We start from the raw sequence: 18,017 nt of genomic DNA, 5'->3' as shown, positions 1-18,017 counted from the left end.
CCCGTAGGGAAAGTTGTCATCCCTACATGAGACCTACTGTATGAATTTATATAATGTCATATTACATCTCATAGATATACACTCGCGATATATATCACAAAAGACCTACTCTAAGAATTTATATAGTGTCATGCTAATGTATACAATTAGAGTTATGAATTGAATTATAATGTAAATTTAAAATGATAAAATTATTCTAAATATATATTTGAAAAAAATACAAAATAATTTCAAATGTAATTTATAATCAATTTACAGGTGTCCCTGACTAATTTTTCATTCTTTTAAAGCCTAACAAGTACAACAAGTGAAGCACAACGTGACATCGTTGGCCACTCCAAAACCCAGCTCGACAGAAGTCGAGATCCTCCGGTCCACATACATTCTTCACACACACACTTACATAGAAATGGATGACGCAGAAGGGGGTTTAAGCTTTGACTTCGAGGGCGGGTTGGACCCGGGGCCCACACACCCGACCGCATCCGTACCCGTGATCCAATCGTTGCCGGACCCCGCAGCGGGTTCCGTCGCCAATTACAATAACCCTTCCAACGCACCCGTGCCGGCGGCGGAAGGAATTGGCGGTGGAAGACGTAGCTTCCGGCAGACGGTGTGTCGCCACTGGTTGCGATCGTTGTGCATGAAAGGTGATGCTTGTGGGTTCCTTCATCAGTACGATAAGTCGCGGATGCCCGTTTGCCGGTTCTTTCGTCTGTACGGAGAGTGCCGAGAGCAGGATTGCGTATATAAGCACACGAATGAGGATATCAAGGAATGCAATATGTATGTCATTGGCTCCGTCTTGCTGATATTCATCATCAATTTTTTGTTTGTTTTTTTCTCCTCTCCCCTGTTTGGTCTAGTAAAAATTGTATCTCTCTTGCAATTTAAATGCTACCGCTGTAAACGTTGCGTTTATGTCTCTATCACTTTTAAAATTGATTTTGATTTACTATGTACCATACCACATTACAATGAACATGACATTAACTGTGTATCAGTCTGAATCCCTGCTGTGCTAATGCCTTTTGTTTCCGGGGGATCCTGGTAGAATTTTCACAAACAATGTCGATATATTTTTTATTGTTGTATTGTTTATAGATACTTATCATCTGCTGTTGAGCAAATATATTGCTACGATGTATTGGGAAAGAAAAAATAACATCTTTGATTCTTCCTTTTCATGGTTTGCATCGTGTCACCACTTCATGGTTTTTTTCTAACTGGCTATGACATTTGACAGGTTTAAATTGGGATTTTGTCCAAATGGCCCAGATTGTAGGTACAGGCATGCAAAGCTGCCTGGACCTCCGCCTCCTGTGGAAGAAGTTCTCCAGAAGATCCAACAATTGGCTTCTTACAACTACGGAAACTCTAACAAATTTTTTCAAAACCGTAATACTAATTATACCCAGGCAACAGATAAACCTCAGTTTCCACAAGGACCCAATGATACAAATCAGTTGGAAAAAATTAACACCGCAGGGGATGGTAGTGTGCATCAACAACCACAGCTAGGACAACAGCTTCAGCAACTGGGTGGACAAGCTCAACTACAGAATATTCCCAATGGCCAGCAAAATCAAGCTAATAGGACTGCTACACCTCTGCCCCAAGGAACATCTAGGTCTGTTCAGAACAAGGTCTTCATTTAGGTTACAAAACAGTTCATGTATTTATATGTGGTTGTTAGTTTAAGAGATCTTTACTACCTCAGCTGTAATGTCTTTCTTAAGACCATTGTCATAGACCTTAACTGCTTTCTCATACTCAATTTCTTCGTATTACTCTCTGGTCGATGTATTTCTCAGTTTTTGTTATCTTTGTTCTTTTGGCTGATCTTCGTTTTTGTACATTCTAAAGAGAATTAAATTGATGCACTAACCGGTGTTCATGTTCTTAAGACCATGAAATGCTTTTGATCAATAAAAATAGCTACACTGTTTTGCGGTTACTGCAATTTTTGGTATAATTGCTTTGAATTTCTTGGAAAGCAAGTATCCTGGTACATTACTCTGACAGTAGAGGAAATAAGCTCTCTAAGACCGTATATCTGTTATTTTAGCCACCCGAATTACCTGGTCGGAGAAGAGAATGAAAGAATGAAGTAGTTTATTTTTCAATCTCTTTTTCTGAGAACTTTCTTTTCCTATTTTATTACTTATTTATTTATATAAAATTTCTATCCAAAAAAGTTTTTCTAAATCATGTAGTGGTTGGATTTCTTCTACTCATTAGCTTCGATTCTGCGAAAATTTGTAGAAAGCAAGATGCTGATAATAGCAATGGAACAAAGATAAAAAGATAATAATAGAAGACGTTCTAAGGTCCTCTTCTCATTTATCGGTAGACAAATTGAGCGCTCTCTTGGACTATAGATGTATTTGATGGAAAATAATTTCTTGTATAGGATAGCTGATACTTTCTTATTCCAAAATGATTTTGTGTCGAATTGTGTATATGCCCGACAATATTTTATAGCCTTAGGCTTAGTCTGCGCATATTTCATGAATAATTATAGGTGTCTTGGTTAGAGTAGAATATTTGAATTTATCAGTGGATGGCTTGCATTGATACTTAAAATTATGCCAGGATGATAATGTTATATCACTCATTGAATCCTTAATGGCTAGAAATCAACAGGATCATTCTCATTTGAAAGACTCATAAGTTTTCAAGCTCAATAGGAAAAATATTTCAGCTGCCTGTGATCACACATATAGATTGTTATCGTAAATTACTATGTATCTTTGGGAAGATGGAGGAAAAGGTTGGGAAACCATATTTTTCTGTGATGCCTGTAGTTTCACTAATGTAGAAAATCAGATACGGGGATGTCCTATGTGAAGTTATTCAATGTACCACTGGAAGAAATGAATGACTGTTTTCAATCATAAGTTATATACAGACAGCATCATGTAATGATCTTTATATTAGGTAAATATCCTTGTAGAGGTTTTTAATCAGAACCTATCTCTTCTCTGTCCCTTAATCTCCCAGCCATCAAACCACTCAAGATAGGTTTATTTAGTTGAGGCATTATGACTTCTAAACTCTCCATGCTCATATGGTTATTATAGGTACTTCGTGGTCAAAAGTTGCAATGTTGAGAATCTGGAACTCTCTGCTCAACAAGGTGTATGGGCAACTCAGCGAAGCAATGAGGCTAAACTCAATGAAGCTTTTGACTCTGTTGAGAATGTCATTTTGATTTTTTCAGTCAATAAGACTAGACATTTTCAGGTGGGTTTTGCATGTTACTGAAAATTGATGACCAGTGTATGTTTTTTTTTATATTAAAACAAACAAGCTTAGGCTCATTCCATTATTTTAACGGTGGCACCGATTTATTTTTAGTAGATATATTGTGGTTTACTAGGGCTGTGCAAAGATGACATCCAGAATTGGTGGCTCTGTAAGTGGAGGAAACTGGAAGCATGCACACGGAACAACTGCTCATTATGGACGGAATTTTTCTCTCAAATGGTTAAAGGTCCTTGTTTTTTGGCAATATATTTGAAGTTCAATATGTTCTCATTTTCCAAGGGATCATTAGTATCCAATCTATTTTTCTGAATGAATGAATGAGATTCCTGCTGTTTGATTCTTATCAGCACCATTCTGAAGCACAGCATTTGTCTGGTCAAGTAGCTTCAGTGACCTTTGATATAAATTTCCTCAGTTTGATGATTCATTTATTCTCATCAAATTGTTTCTGAGGCTTACATCTAAACTGATGTCTCTAGCTTATTATGACCAATTTCTAGTTTCTATTTAATGCCATTAGAGGCCAGATTTTATGTTTAAATTTTTTTAAAGAGTAATATTGGATGTTAACAGATTCTTCATATTTTACAATTTTTTCTATGCCCTGGCATTTCTGAGCAGTATATACTTCATTATGTTGCGTTCTTATCCTAATATGCAGCAAGTAAAGTTAGTGAGGAATTCTACTCTGCTATAATGATTATGGTACCACCTTATTATTATGTTCGTGTTTGCAAGCCCATGGAGCCCTTTTTTCTGTATGTACATTCAGGCCAACTATGTTTTACTATGTGATGAATTATAAAATGTATTTATATTAGCAATTTTTTAAGCAAGAACAAACCATACCATGTTGCTTGCAGCTCTGTGAACTATCCTTCAACAAAACTCGGCATTTGAGAAACCCGTACAATGAGAACTTACCTGTGAAGGTATTTACTTTACATTCTTCTGTCTTGCTTATTCATGAATATAACTTAACTTTTGAAACTATACTTTCTTCTTATTTCCACCATTTGATTAGGGAAATAGGTTTATAACTTCCAAGGATACCTTATTGTTTCAAGGGGTTGATAAAACTCTTTGATCCCTTTAATTATGCTGCATTGCAGTTTTCGAATGGTGCAAAGGGATTAATTCTTGTTAATAGGGGATCCTTTGATGTGAGAGATAAAAAGATAGAATTTCAAGATTATCAGTTCAATATATCTCTGGAATAATTCCTAAGGTATTAATTCTTGTTATTAGATCTTGAAAACTTCTGACATTGGTCAAGAAGCTTATAATGTTTTGATTATATTGGTGCTTGGAACACAACTTATTCCTAAATCAGATTGATTTATAAATTGGACAACACTTTAATTTATTAGCATGTTGTGGACTTGTGGAAGGTTATGTGATGAAAGGGGCAGGTGAAGCCAAGACTCTTTTCTAAAATCTTTCCTAAGTTTGTTGTTCCCATGTTTATCTTAGTCCTAGTCACGAGTGCACATGCACACAATCACTCTCAATTTTCAGTTATTTTAGATGGTTTGTGGTATGTTATCATATATTATTTCCTACCTCATTTTGAATATTTAATATTGCGCAGCTGCCCTTCAAATTCCTAAATGTGAGCAACTTAGCATGCTCTGTAGATTTACAGAATGATTTTGAACATTGCTTTGTTATTTCAACGCAGATAAGTAGAGATTGCCAAGAACTGGAGCCCTCTGTTGGCGAGCAGTTGGCATCCTTTCTCTACCTAGAGCCAGATAGTGATCTTATGGTATTTTTAATCCTTAAAATTTAGATTTAAAATATTTAAAGAATCGTTACTAAACTTTTTAGGATCAATCTGCAGACGATTTAGGCTTCCTATCCATCCTCAGTCACTGGCTTCATCATTTAAATATAATATCTTACTAATTGGGCCAATGAACATATCAATAATTCGAGTATATTTAAGCCAAATATCTTATATTAAATTATTTGGCTTCTTGTATTGACCATTTACAATAGTGCATCACTGTATCAAGCTATTACCTCTAAATATTACAAATGCCTTCTTAGTGTAAATAATTAGTCCTCGGTTGGAAATTTTGCAGCTGATGCTTTCTTGTTAATGTATTCCATCTCTTACTTGTTTTACAAGAATGTTGCAGTTGTTGGAAACTATGCTGATGCACAACCACCTTGTTCTGGTTTGCATGTGTTTTGAGAGAGCAACATGATTTCATGAGCAGTGCAATTGTATAATTTTTGTATTATAAATTATGTACCCTTGACTGAAATTTATTTTCCCAGGCTGTCTCTCTTGCAGCAGAATCAAAACGAGAGGAGGAGATGGCAAAGGGAGTAAACCTTGAAAATGGGAATGAAAAATCGGATATTGTGCCCTTTGAAGATAATGAGGAAGAGGAGGAGGAAGAAAGTGAAGAAGAAGATGAAAGCCCTGGACAGGCCTTTGGAGTTCAAGGCAGGGGAAGGAGTAGAGGAATGATGTGGCCTCCTCAAACCCCCCTTGCACGTGGACCTCGGCCTTTTGTAGGTGTTCGAGGTTTTCCTCCTAACATGTTGGGGGGTGATGGATTTTCGTATCGACCTATGAATCCTGATGGTTTTCCTGTGCCTGACATTTTTGGTATGACGGCTCCCCGTGGGTTTGGACCATATGGTCCTAGGTTCTCTGGTGATTTTGTAGGTCCTGCCCCTGGTATGATGTTCCCTGGTCGACCTTCAGGTGGATTTGGTACGGTTATGGGTCCAAGGGCTCCTTTCATGGGTATTGGAGCTGCTACCATGACTAGAGCCGGTAGGCCAGTTGGTATGCCTCCTTTTTATCCACCGCCTCAATCACAACTTCCCCAAAATTCTTATCGGGTTAACAGAGATATGAGGGCACCAACTAGTTATAGAAGTGAGAATTCAGATCAAGTTAAGGGTCCAGAGATGGTAGGCTCCGGCGGTGGACCAGAAGATGAAGGGCGACATCAGCAGAGTGGTAAAACTCAACAAGATGATCATTTCAGTGCTGGAAACTACAGGAATGATGAAAGCGGCAGCGAAGATGAGGCTCCAAGAAGGTCTAGACATGGGAGAAAGAAAGAAGAAGAGTCGTAAATGGGAGGCGGATTCTGCCACCATCTCCGATGAACCCATCCACTGATAAAGTTGCCAAAATGAAGCATTCTGTATTTGTTTGCCGTGGGAAATATTTCCTCCTAGTGTTCTAGGAACATAAATTTTGCAAATGGGATGTAACTAGTAAAATTTCTTTTAAAGATGTCAGCAGACCTTCAAAATCTTCGTTTTCAAATATTTGCGTCATTTAGAGATTTTTTTGTAGATGAGTTATACACAGTAGTTATTATCATCACATTGATTCAATGGACTTGTGTCAACATATCAAATACATTGTTTAGCAGTCCTTAATCTACAGTCAGAATTCTTTCAATACTAAATAGCAGTGTGCCATAAACATAGATTGGTGTAGTCACCGAATGAAGTAAAGCATTTGAACAAATTACCTCTTGGAATTACAGGTGTGAACAAATTTCTGTAAAACATTTAACGTTTCAGCAGCAAGTCTGGGTTTACCTAGCTAGCAGTGTCGCTGCTAAAAGGTTAGGTTACGAGTGAATTGATAGGTAGCAGTCACCTAAGGCCAAAAGGAACATATTCTTAGCTCGCTGTAAAAATCTACCACCTATTCTCATGAATCAATTCTAATCTCCACATTCTACATGTTGAGAAGAGTCTTATGTTCCAGCATGAGAATCTACTTTTCTAAAGGTTTGTGCCCTTCAGCAATTACTCAAGATTGCGAAGAGTTAGCATCAGAGTCGATGTCCTTTGAATCAGGTGATCCTCCACCATCGGTTTTACAAATACGTACCAGCCCATCAACAGAAGACTGTGAAACATCCTTTTCATCCGCTCTATCATTGGCAGATTGAGCTTGTAATTCCACTTGAAGCTCACCATTTGGTAATGAGCATTGACTTAAGTCAGATGTATCAGCAGAATTCGTGGATTGCAGCGAATCAACCGAATTAGAACTTCCCCTGCACTCAGCCTGCTCATGTATACTGTTAAACCCAATAGATGTGGTTTCTTTCAAGTCGGACTCATCCGGAGTTGGTTTTATTTCAGGAGGTTCAGAAGTCACCATGTCAGTTGAATCCTTGTCTTCCTCGAGCATGACATCATCATCAGCTCTCACGTTTACAGCCTCATGCCCCTCAATATTGGGGGATGTGGAAGCAATTGAACTGGTTGAATGATCATTATCTATTCCTTTGTCCTCAAATGCAAACCAATTGGAGTTTGTGAAAATAGATCCACTATAAAGACAGCAAAAGTCAAGCCATAACCACAAGATAAAAATGGAAACTAAGATATTATAATAAGCTAAACGGGACTTCATGCCGTTCGAGAACATGGAATAAAATAACAGGCCACAAGAAGAAAATTCACATAAAAGACCAATTGTGTTTATGCAATCAATCCTTCTGCCAGCTCTGATGCTGATTGTAGCAATATATCATGATTGCTAATTTGCTATTGATATGCCATATTTCATAAATTACACCTAAAAAAATATTCTGTATCCAGGAAATCTCAATTGAGTTAAATTTCTTTTTATCTTGAAGAATACTGTACATGGTTAAACAATTTTATGTTTACAACATAGCATTTGTCACAAACAAACTTCATCTACCACGAGATAGCATACCCATTGACACTATTTTTTTGTGAGGCTGGTAGAAATCCAAAAAAAAATTTAACAAGCACCAAGCAACACAGAGTGTATTTTCATCATTTCACAGGTATAAATGATATCAACCCAAATCAAGTTTATTCATTTACCTTTCCCGGTCATTCCCCAAACGAAGTGAAGAAATGACAACTTCAGCAGATTCGTCGTCAAAGTACACATCCTGCAAATGTTAAAATTAGCAACTTCATCAGTAAAATGCACAATGTTGTTGACAGCCATAAACTGCATAAACATATGCATTTACAGGGTGTGCACATGATGATGAAGAAACAAGGATCTAATGTTTACTCAAATGAACTTTCAAATAGTGTATAGCTGTTAGTTGCAATGAATACAGCTTGCATTTGTACACATGAGAATGCATAAACATGCACATAGCATTCTCAATCAAAGAAAGAAAACATGATTAGCTAGGACCAAATATTTTTCCATCAGCCCACCCATCCAGCCCCATCATGTTCAACAACAAACTATGCAACCATGACAAACAAGTATTAGAAAATGCACGCCTATAAAGACCGCCTTAGAAAAAGGCACGGCGGTCGAGGGCCGCCTACCGCCTAGGCGACTGCCATTTAGAACACTATTGGCAGCATATCACAAAATGAACTTGATATCAATATGTAGTCATAAAAATAAATAATCTTCAATTAATTGTGATCTCATTTCTTTGCAGTCCATACCTCATCATCCCGTTCAAATGATCCATGAGCCTGCATGAAGGACGACATTGGTTCAACACTTAGAAATAAATTAACAGTAATTTACCCAACCATGTTCTGTCGTCAAGTAGACAGGACTACAAGCAACTGATTCATTAGCATTTTAAAATTGTGCAAGCCTAGAAATATTTTGCAAATCCTTTCGTGTCAGAATAATTAAAAGTGGCTTTCCCCTTGGAAGTAATAGTTTGACTTTGGTTGGTGAATGGCAGCTGCTGCGCAACTCTTTGAATTATACTGCTTTCAAGTCATGTCACATTTAATACAATCAAAAATTCTGTCAAAAAAATCATTGCCAAATCCAGAATCATGGACCTTGAAGTAACTAATCACAGCCAAACCAGCATTTTTAAATGATCCATTCCAAAAAGTGTTTTTTAGGCTAAAAACCCTAGTACATCTGTGGCACATCCCTTCCACACCAAATATATGCAATGCCCAAACTAATGTTTTTGTCCATCTCCAAGAACAAGTAAAGCAGACAGAAATTCCAACAAAGATAAGATCAGTTTAGATGTTGATCAGCTGCCACCTCCAAATAAAAAATCAGGAATTTATTCAACTCCCTCTTTGTTGAGTGCAGTAAGAAAACGAACAACTAAAAGATATATGAAAGAAATGAAAAAAACAAACCCCATCAATTTCATCATTATTATAGATTCCGTAATGGAAGGCCTGGCTCAAATTATTTGCCAAAGCTGCAACATCGTAATCCCTATCTTGGTAATCCTCATCATCACTATCTCTTGCACGATCATGCAGTGTGGTGGGCCTCCTGGAAAATAACAAATATAACAATAAGAAGTTTAAGCAGGAAAAAAGACTCGAAAGGAAATGTATAAACAGACGACTCAAAAGGAAATGTATAAACAGACCACGCAGCCATATGCTGCATCTGGTCATAATGAAGTTAAACTAGAATGACAAAATTATTGAGGACAAGAGAATGCGATCATGCACATGATTTTTATGCACGTGTTCAAATGAAGAGACACAATTCAAAAGCATTTAGAAGCAGTCACCCGCAAGACCATTGGAAGATGTTATCCACTGAATTGCGCTTAAGGAGTTCATTGGTCTGCCAATCAACCCAATCATTATTTTCCTGCCATTTAAAAAATAAATCAAGGAACTTTAAACATGTTTATCAGATGAAAGGGAGCTTTTCCGACTGCACCGCAATTTTGCCCATATACAAATCAGTATTACAAGCAAACCAACTACCAAGATCCAACTACCAAGATGATTTGAAGTGGATGATAGCATATGAAGACAGCAGCATGCAAGTTATCTCATGTATCAATGAAAAATGGCTGGATTGACCGAACAGAAAGATGGTCAAAAGACCTGCAGAATTGTCTGTATATCACTGTTGTTATTCCCCAAATTAACAAGCTTGTTAGCGATACGGATGAGGTGTCCTATGTTCCCTACCCTGGGTGGTGGTCTACCCTCGGCTGGAATAGTTGGCTGCAGACATATTCAACAAAACTGAATTTAGCTGGCCATCATTGATAACACAACATAAAATGTAGAACTTAGCACAGTTTCATGACAAGACAAAATACGCAAACTTCCAGAAACACTAAAGTTGCAACGGCATAAGCAAAACAATACCTGGTTTATATCAACAGCTAGAATGAAGTTTTTTTCCACTTCAAGAATCTTCTCAATCAGATTGCAATCACAAATAATATGTTCAATAAACTGAGGATTTTTGCTTTCCAAGCAAGATGTTATAATGTGTTCTACATGATGATGCAAAAAATTGTTGTACGGATACCTGCAGTCATATGAAATGTGCGCTTTAGAGTACTCTTTTTTCCACATCGATACATAATATCAGAAGTTGGAATGGACAAGAACTTACTCGAAAAACAAGCCAAAAATACGTTTCAAAGCGCCAAGGCGCATAAATTCTTTTTCTGCAACTTCACTACCAACAGCCAGTAAAACTGAGATGAATTCAATAATCTGCGAGGCAAATGAAAAACAACAATCACATTTAAGTTCCAGAGTTGATCATTTTTCTCACACAGCAATAATTCTGAACATGACCAAAGTGAAGGGAAAAGTTTCAGAGTGTAAAAACATGCAGGTGTAAAAACACATCTATCTTTTTTCCAAAAAATGCGCGAGTTTTCTTCCAAAATAAACTATCCTCAAATAAAGCACGTTTACTGAAAGTACATGGATCCATAAAAAATAGCATTGGATACTTAAATATATTAGTGCTCTTTGGGTAAAGACAGAAGACACCTTTAAACGGCACTTTCCTACAGGGGGCTGCAATTTGCCATATGTAGTTGGCAAGATATGGTTCTCAGATGAAATATCCAAAAGCTTGAGCAAATCACCTGCCCAATATATCAGTTTATTGTGTTCTTGTCGATTATCAAAGAAAGAGTTGATTGCTATAAAAATAAAAATAAAAATTATGGCATTTTTACTCACACAATTCTCGCACACTTTAACTGATGTATAAATTCAGGACATATGTTGCTCATGTAGACAATAAATATTCATTTGTTTCTTTAATGTTTTAGATCTCTCGTCCATACTTCTTTTTTCTCCATTTCTCTCTCAAGCTTATCATGAAATGCACGACAGGCAACGATCAGGAAGTTTTGAGACATCCAAGACAGACAAAGTACATTTGCAGTAACAATTATTAAAAAAACAATTACTTATTTTATTATGTGTATAACTGGCAAAAGTGAACAGTTCCAATTGTTAGATTGAGCCTGCTTACGTCTTATGACTTAAACGTGCAATAGAAAGCATGAGGCTCTCAATTATTCATGGCAACAGAAGTAATTTGGCAAATTATTCGACAACAATCAGGACAGATCGTTACTTACTGTACAAGACTCGCCATATCCTTCCAAACATTTGACTAAATAAATTATCTTCCGAGTACAAATTACTGCGGGTACACTCATAAGATATATGTAATAACCATACCTATGTTCTCGAGCATGCCTTCAACAGTCTCAGGACTAGCAGCCATTCCAGATTCATGAGTCATTTGGCTGTTATACATGTAATACATTCCAGGTGCTAACCTCTTGGGGTCTAATAGCGATGTACAGACTGATAACAAGTTGACCAACACAGATTTTGGTCTCGAATCATCCAGAGCATGACGAAACAACCTTCCGACAAAACTATTGCAGCAGCCACTTTTCAGTCAAGGTACGAGAAAGTGGGAAGGAGTGCAAGAAGAAATCTTAAAGAAAAACCCAACCTTGGGCTGGAGATTTTTGAAGCCAGCGCTGGAGGAGCATGTCGAGTTATTGCACAAAGTGTTTCAGCAGCATTGGCATGTACTTCAGGGCAGTCCTGTAAATATATAAAGCAGCTCTAGATATCAGTGTTCTGAATGGCAGCTGGCTAGGCTGGAGGCGGCCATCGATCAGACTGCCTTTGCCTTAGGCGGTTTTGTAGGTGGTCAAAGGTGAGCCAGGGTGGCCGAGGCGGGAGGGTGAGGTAGGAAAAAGTCAAACAAAATTTTAAAAACCCTAATTATTAATACATTGTACTCTTTCTATTCAAAACATAATAGCCAACCTAATCATTCACATTTAATTTATGCATATACTGTATGATTATATATAATTACGTATAAAAATACTAAAAAAAAATTCAACCGCCTAGGCATTGCTGAATGTCTAGGGGTACAATCGAGTCGAGTCAAGCCCGAGTAGTTTGCCTGGGCATTGCTGCATGTCTAGGGGTACAATCGAGTCGAGCCCGAGTATCACACTACTCGAGCTAAACTCGAAAAAAATTGAAATACTCGAGCTCGACTCAATTTGAGTATTAATTTTTGAGCTCAAACTCGACTCGATAACGTATCAAGTGACTCGAGCTCAAAAAACTCGATTTCAATTTTTCAAAAATTTTAAACAAACTCGACTCGTTTTGCTACTCAAACTCGACTCGTTTGCAACCTTAGGCATGCCTAGACGGTAGGCGGTCATTGACCTCCCCGCCACCGCCATTGACATCATTGCAAGATATTAAAAGAATGATGAAAATGCATGCTCTCAAAACTTCTAGGAAATGCAAGAACCGAATTGTTTCTGAATGGGCTTAACATCATTTATGCCTTGAAGAAGTAAAATTTCATTTCCAAATGGCATTCCCTCTGGAACTTGATCTATCCTGGCATCATGACCATAACAATGTTACAGTATTGGCTGGTTAAAAAAGAAAGATGCAACTTCAATGAAAACATAGGCAGCACTTGCAGAGCCCGAAGACTTGCAGAGCGTGCATAGTCTTCCCCAGAATTAGGACCAATTGGCAAAAACACAAAAGCAGCAATAAACTTAGTGATCTCAAGCATCGAAACAAAGAATTCAGGGCCCCAATCTCCAACTTTTAAGGAAAAAGCCAATAAAAGAAGCAACAAAGGCTTAAGGAAGGAAAAAAATGGAACCGTTGAGCAAGATCGTAAGTGCCTAAGGTAACTTACTGATGAACTGAATTTATCAACAATCATCTCCAGCACATTCATATTTTCCAACCACTGGACAGAGTCCGCATAATTGGCATAAATATGTTCGTCAGCGCCAATCAAACGAATTAACACCTGTTGGACAGAGAACTACTAAGATTTTCGCTCCAAGATGCCATCGACCATAATCTGAAGAGGGGATGAACAACAAACCTCCATAACAGATGTTATTCCAATGTGGTCTACAAGCTTGTTGACGATATCATGATGAGCCTGTCCAAGCATTAGACGAGCATATAAGCTCCTTGACAGTAAACGCCAAAATGACAAGCAAGAAATACAATAAATATCCAACTATTAAAACCAAAGATTTTCCGAGGTAGAAATTCGTGCATTTATAAAAACCACAAGTACCAATTTACTTCCCCCTAAAATGTCTAGCACTGAAAGAACCATCTTTGTAGTTCTTTAATAAGCATCCGACTTGAATCGCTGCTACACTTATTAAGCAGTCAAATTCTTTGATCTTCTCGTGATTAAGTATAATATGTAATCGAGTGATTTAACTAACAATATCAAACACAAGACTAGTGCCAAAAAGTATGATGGCCAGTCAAATTACATGCTGACCAAGTATTTGAATCCTAGAAACAAAAACACTGCTAAGTCAAAGTCCACAAACCAAGTATCAAGCACACATAAGTTGCAATAAGTCAATAACTAGATAGTAGTAAAATAGCAAACAGATCACTGTAATGTAGTGGCTTACTTGGATATAATTCATCAAAGGAGTTGTCTTCCGTAGCAAGAGGCAAATGACAACCTAGAGCATATAAATCCAAACATCAAATTACACCAGCCAAATAACAATGTCATACATTTGGTTTTGGTGCCGAACAGCCAACATGGGATAATAATTCAAACAGCTGATAGATGCACTGACAGCACTGTGCTAAAATTGATGTACAACAGGTTCACATAAAGACAATCATTCAACCATAATTAGCAAGACAACCCAATGCCAAAAAAAAAACTCACCCATCCGATTCCCCGTGTCTTTTCCACCTCAATTCATTTAAACCAAAACAAATTTAGAAGTCAAATTCTCACCATCTCAAATCAGTAAAATAACTATATAAACACGAAACGCCAAATGGTAGAGAAGTCAGTGCAAAATAAGCAATAACTGGACTAACTCGAACAACAAAAATGTGGTATTTGACATCTAAAACTAATATATATGAATGAAAATATAACAAGAGAAGTGCATCCAGATAGGAAAACCATGAAATTCGGCAGATGAACTGCTGCTTAACAAAAATGGAAAGAGAAAAAAATCATTCGACACATTTCTCTCTCTGTATCGTCATTGATCATACCTTGCTGAAATAACCCGCCAGTAAAGTACTATGAGGGCGCCCAGAATCCAAAAAAGAGAACAGCAGGTCCATCAACTTTTGAAAAAAAAAAGAGAAATCATTGAAATCTGTCACAGATAAATAATTATAAAAATGAAAACATTCTCAAAGCTTCTTACCTCCTCGTCCTCTACCAAAGCATTGAGTATTATATCAACCTCACATGTGAAAATTTCGCAAGCAACGAAGGGAAACCTACAATTATAAAGTTTATATTTACCATACTTCAATTTTGAAAAAATCATCATAACTTCATTCAGATGGATTCAGTATATGTGGAAGGGCTACCTATGTAGAAGACTGGAAGTTTTAATTAGACAAACTTACTTGAATGTCCACTCTTTATCAGCGTCCTCCGAAGCATCTTCCACTATGTACTGAATGAGTTTTTTAACTTGAGTCCGCTCCCGCAAACTGCAGGGAATTTTTTAAATGGAATCATATCATGAAATGTTGATTGATCCTAAATAGTGTTAAAAATAAGAAGTCAAAGCAAAACTACCTGAGCCACTACAAACAAGAATCGGTTGGCCTATTATGAAATAGAACTAGAACACACGACCTTCAGTTGATTCATTAAGATTCACGAGAGCCAAAGTAACTACAAAAATTCACTTGAGACATTGCAAACAGTTGCAGCGGATTGCCAGCCAAGTAACTTGTCTATCAAGATTGAAGTACTTTAATATTTTTCTTCTCAACGTTGTCTGATTGATCTAAGATTTCATTTTTATTATTATTATTGGCACAACTACTGCTAAGGGTATTCTTTGTTATGACGTATCTTTACCCTACTATAACCTTTTTGCATCTGATTCATGCAGTCAGATAATGTATGACTTCAAAATAAATGTTTAATTTACACAAAAGCTCATGACAAAAATTTGGAAAATGAAGATGAACATGAAGATGACAATGATTTTGATATTTGATATTTCATCTATCATATTTTCAAAGACTTTTGATCTTTTTTTAAATATTTAATTTTAAACGCTTTTGTTCCGTAAATCGTGTGTTTCACTTTGCGCTTTAAACCCCAGACAATTTATCACTTTTTTGCTCACGCTTTTGACAACTATGGTCCAATTGCATCTTCATCTATTATTAAAAATATAAAAAAAATTAAATAACATCACTCTCTACAAAAAAAAATGTAGAATCATTTAGCCATACATTTTAGCATTATTGCACAATATCAACCATAAAGATTTGTGATTGAGCTTATATTTCTTTTCTCACATGTCTCATACAACATGAGCCTAATCCATCATCTAGTTAACCACGACCTTTTTAACTTTCAAGTAAGGCAAAACCCATGCGGAAATAGGTTTTTTTTTTTTACACCATACATTTTCAATTAAATTCATAATTAATTTGATGTCAAATATCGTTAAAAAAAAAATTGGGTTAAAGTGATTAAATATAAATAAAAAAAACACTACCCCTTAATATGAAAAAACTACAAGCTTTATAATAGTTAGGACCTGAACTAAAAATATTCTGAAACACACTTTCAATAGGTAGGACCTGAAATAAAAATATTCCGAAACACACTTTCAATAAAATAATTACAACTCACGTCAGAGTATAACATACCAAAACGAATATGAACAGATTCAAAACTAAAAATCGTACAACATTTTTAATGATGATGGATGAGTGAAAACAAGAGCTTACAAATTGATTAGACGGACATTGAGAGCTTTGCACTCTTGAATTATTTCATCCTCGTCCAATAACTCCTCCAGTGTAACATTTTCTTTGTCTAGAATGGCTTCCACCTGAATGTATATGATTACAAAAAGAATAACTTTGTCGAAACATGGTGCTTGGTATTAAAAATAATGAAAGACAACATCAATGTATTTTATGCCAATCAAAAAGGAAGTGAAGGGTTCAAATTCTTGAAAGCATCAAATGAGAAGCGCTGGATCCTCAGGAAAGGAAAAAGGTGTATACAAATTTACAGTGCTGGATCCTCAGGAAAGGAAAAAGGTGTATACAAATTTACGGTCGGACAAAACCATAACATACCATACTCCATTAAGGGGAACACAATCCACGCTGCTAATAAACAAGAACTAAACATGTGAACTCTTAAAGGTGCATCGCCTGAATGATGTGGCACATCACAAGGCAGCTTATTATGGTATTTTGTGTTACCCCAGTAATCATATTGAACAGGTCAAAATTCACTCGATTTTCGAAAGACCATATAACCTTAAACCATATGTCTTAATTCAAGATGGTAAAACTTTCAGTAGCATGGTTTTCTAACATCATATGTCCAAATAGCAATGTTTCTTATTAAGAAAACTGCTGTAAGCACTGTTGATAATACGGTAAGCAAAGGGGTTATTAACAACCATCTTCCTCCGCATTGTATTACCACGTGTCGTGCTATATTTGGACTACAATAATATATTTGCCAACAGGTGCAGTCCAATCACGACTTGTGCATTAGCAAGAAAACAAATACAATTATTGTGCCACGGACAAACATTGAAGTACAAACATATGATCCCATAAATTCAACATTTAGGACAAGATCAAGAACCATAATGCCCGTTATACTACCAGTCAGTAACCTCTACATTCCACCAAGAAACGCAAAATTACCCAGATCGTTGAATTCATCGACCAAGAAATAATCTGAACGCAAAGAAACAATACAAGCAATACAAATATTTCCTCCTAAAAGATTATGGGCACTTACTGGAGATACGGCGGAGAACCCAGCCATATGCCAAAACATGGTCGATTTTGAAGAGTGGTGATAAAATTACAGATCTGTCAACTCAAAATCCCTCGCTCACACACTAGATTCTGTCGCAAAAAGTTCTGCACAACAACTTTGAATCAAGAAAACATCCGAAATTCAAACAAAGATCAATTCAACCTTCGCCTTTCAGAAAAAAGTAAACCCTAAAGATTTCAAAATCGATCGCAATCGAAGATTAAATTGCACTCCAGGAGAGGAGAGACAGACAGGCACGCAAAAAAATAAACAAATAAACAAAAATTGATCATCATTGTAATCCTCGGAACTATACATATATATGCTTGAACTTACATATGGAAACAAATATGAACTTTGTCGTCGTCTTCATCGTCTTTATTTATTTATTATTATTATTTCTTTTTTTAAAAAAAAAATTTTATTATTATTTTTAATTCTTGTTTTCATAAGTCATTAAATATCTCATAAATTTGGATAATTCTTTTTTTAAAGATTGAATCATGTTCAAATCTCAATTTAACATATTTATTAATGGACAATAATAACTAATCTATATGATTATTATCTTTTATTATTTTAAAAATTATTGAATAATTTATATAATCTTGATCTCACTTATCTGTGTGATATATTTTTAGTGAAG

The 18,017-nt window shown here is 36.3% G+C and overlaps 1 protein-coding gene and 1 pseudogene across 2 annotated transcripts; one reads left to right on the top strand and one right to left on the bottom strand.

The window, feature by feature from the left end:
- Nucleotides 1-304: 304 nt before the first annotated feature.
- Nucleotides 305-7,163, top strand: LOC140964173 (30-kDa cleavage and polyadenylation specificity factor 30-like; annotated as a pseudogene).
- On the bottom strand, nt 6,863-17,681 carry LOC140964172 (uncharacterized). Of its 2 annotated transcripts, XM_073423725.1 has the most exons (20): nt 17,540-17,681; nt 17,351-17,475; nt 16,312-16,415; nt 14,962-15,048; nt 14,754-14,829; nt 14,596-14,670; nt 13,986-14,039; nt 13,430-13,489; nt 13,235-13,351; nt 12,002-12,096; nt 11,719-11,921; nt 11,014-11,111; nt 10,625-10,728; nt 10,372-10,537; nt 10,102-10,224; nt 9,777-9,859; nt 9,388-9,529; nt 8,716-8,745; nt 8,122-8,192; nt 6,863-7,595 (listed from the first exon to the last, which is right to left on the bottom strand). In XM_073423725.1, exons 2-20 carry the CDS (start codon nt 17,387-17,389, stop codon nt 7,067-7,069), a joined length of 2,256 nt encoding a protein of 751 aa, XP_073279826.1. In that variant the 5' UTR covers nt 17,390-17,475; nt 17,540-17,681; the 3' UTR covers nt 6,863-7,066. The 2 variants fall into 2 exon arrangements, with proteins under 2 accessions (XP_073279826.1, XP_073279825.1); XM_073423724.1 differs by having other exon boundaries at nt 17,351-17,681.
- Between the last annotated feature and the right edge of the window lie 336 nt (nt 17,682-18,017).

This window comes from Primulina huaijiensis, chromosome 18, assembly GCF_012295235.1.
Source record: "Primulina huaijiensis isolate GDHJ02 chromosome 18, ASM1229523v2, whole genome shotgun sequence".
Lineage (NCBI taxonomy): Eukaryota > Viridiplantae > Streptophyta > Magnoliopsida > Lamiales > Gesneriaceae > Primulina > Primulina huaijiensis.
The sequence above is the reverse complement of the archived record's forward strand: the minus strand, read 5'-3'. Positions and strand labels throughout refer to the sequence as shown.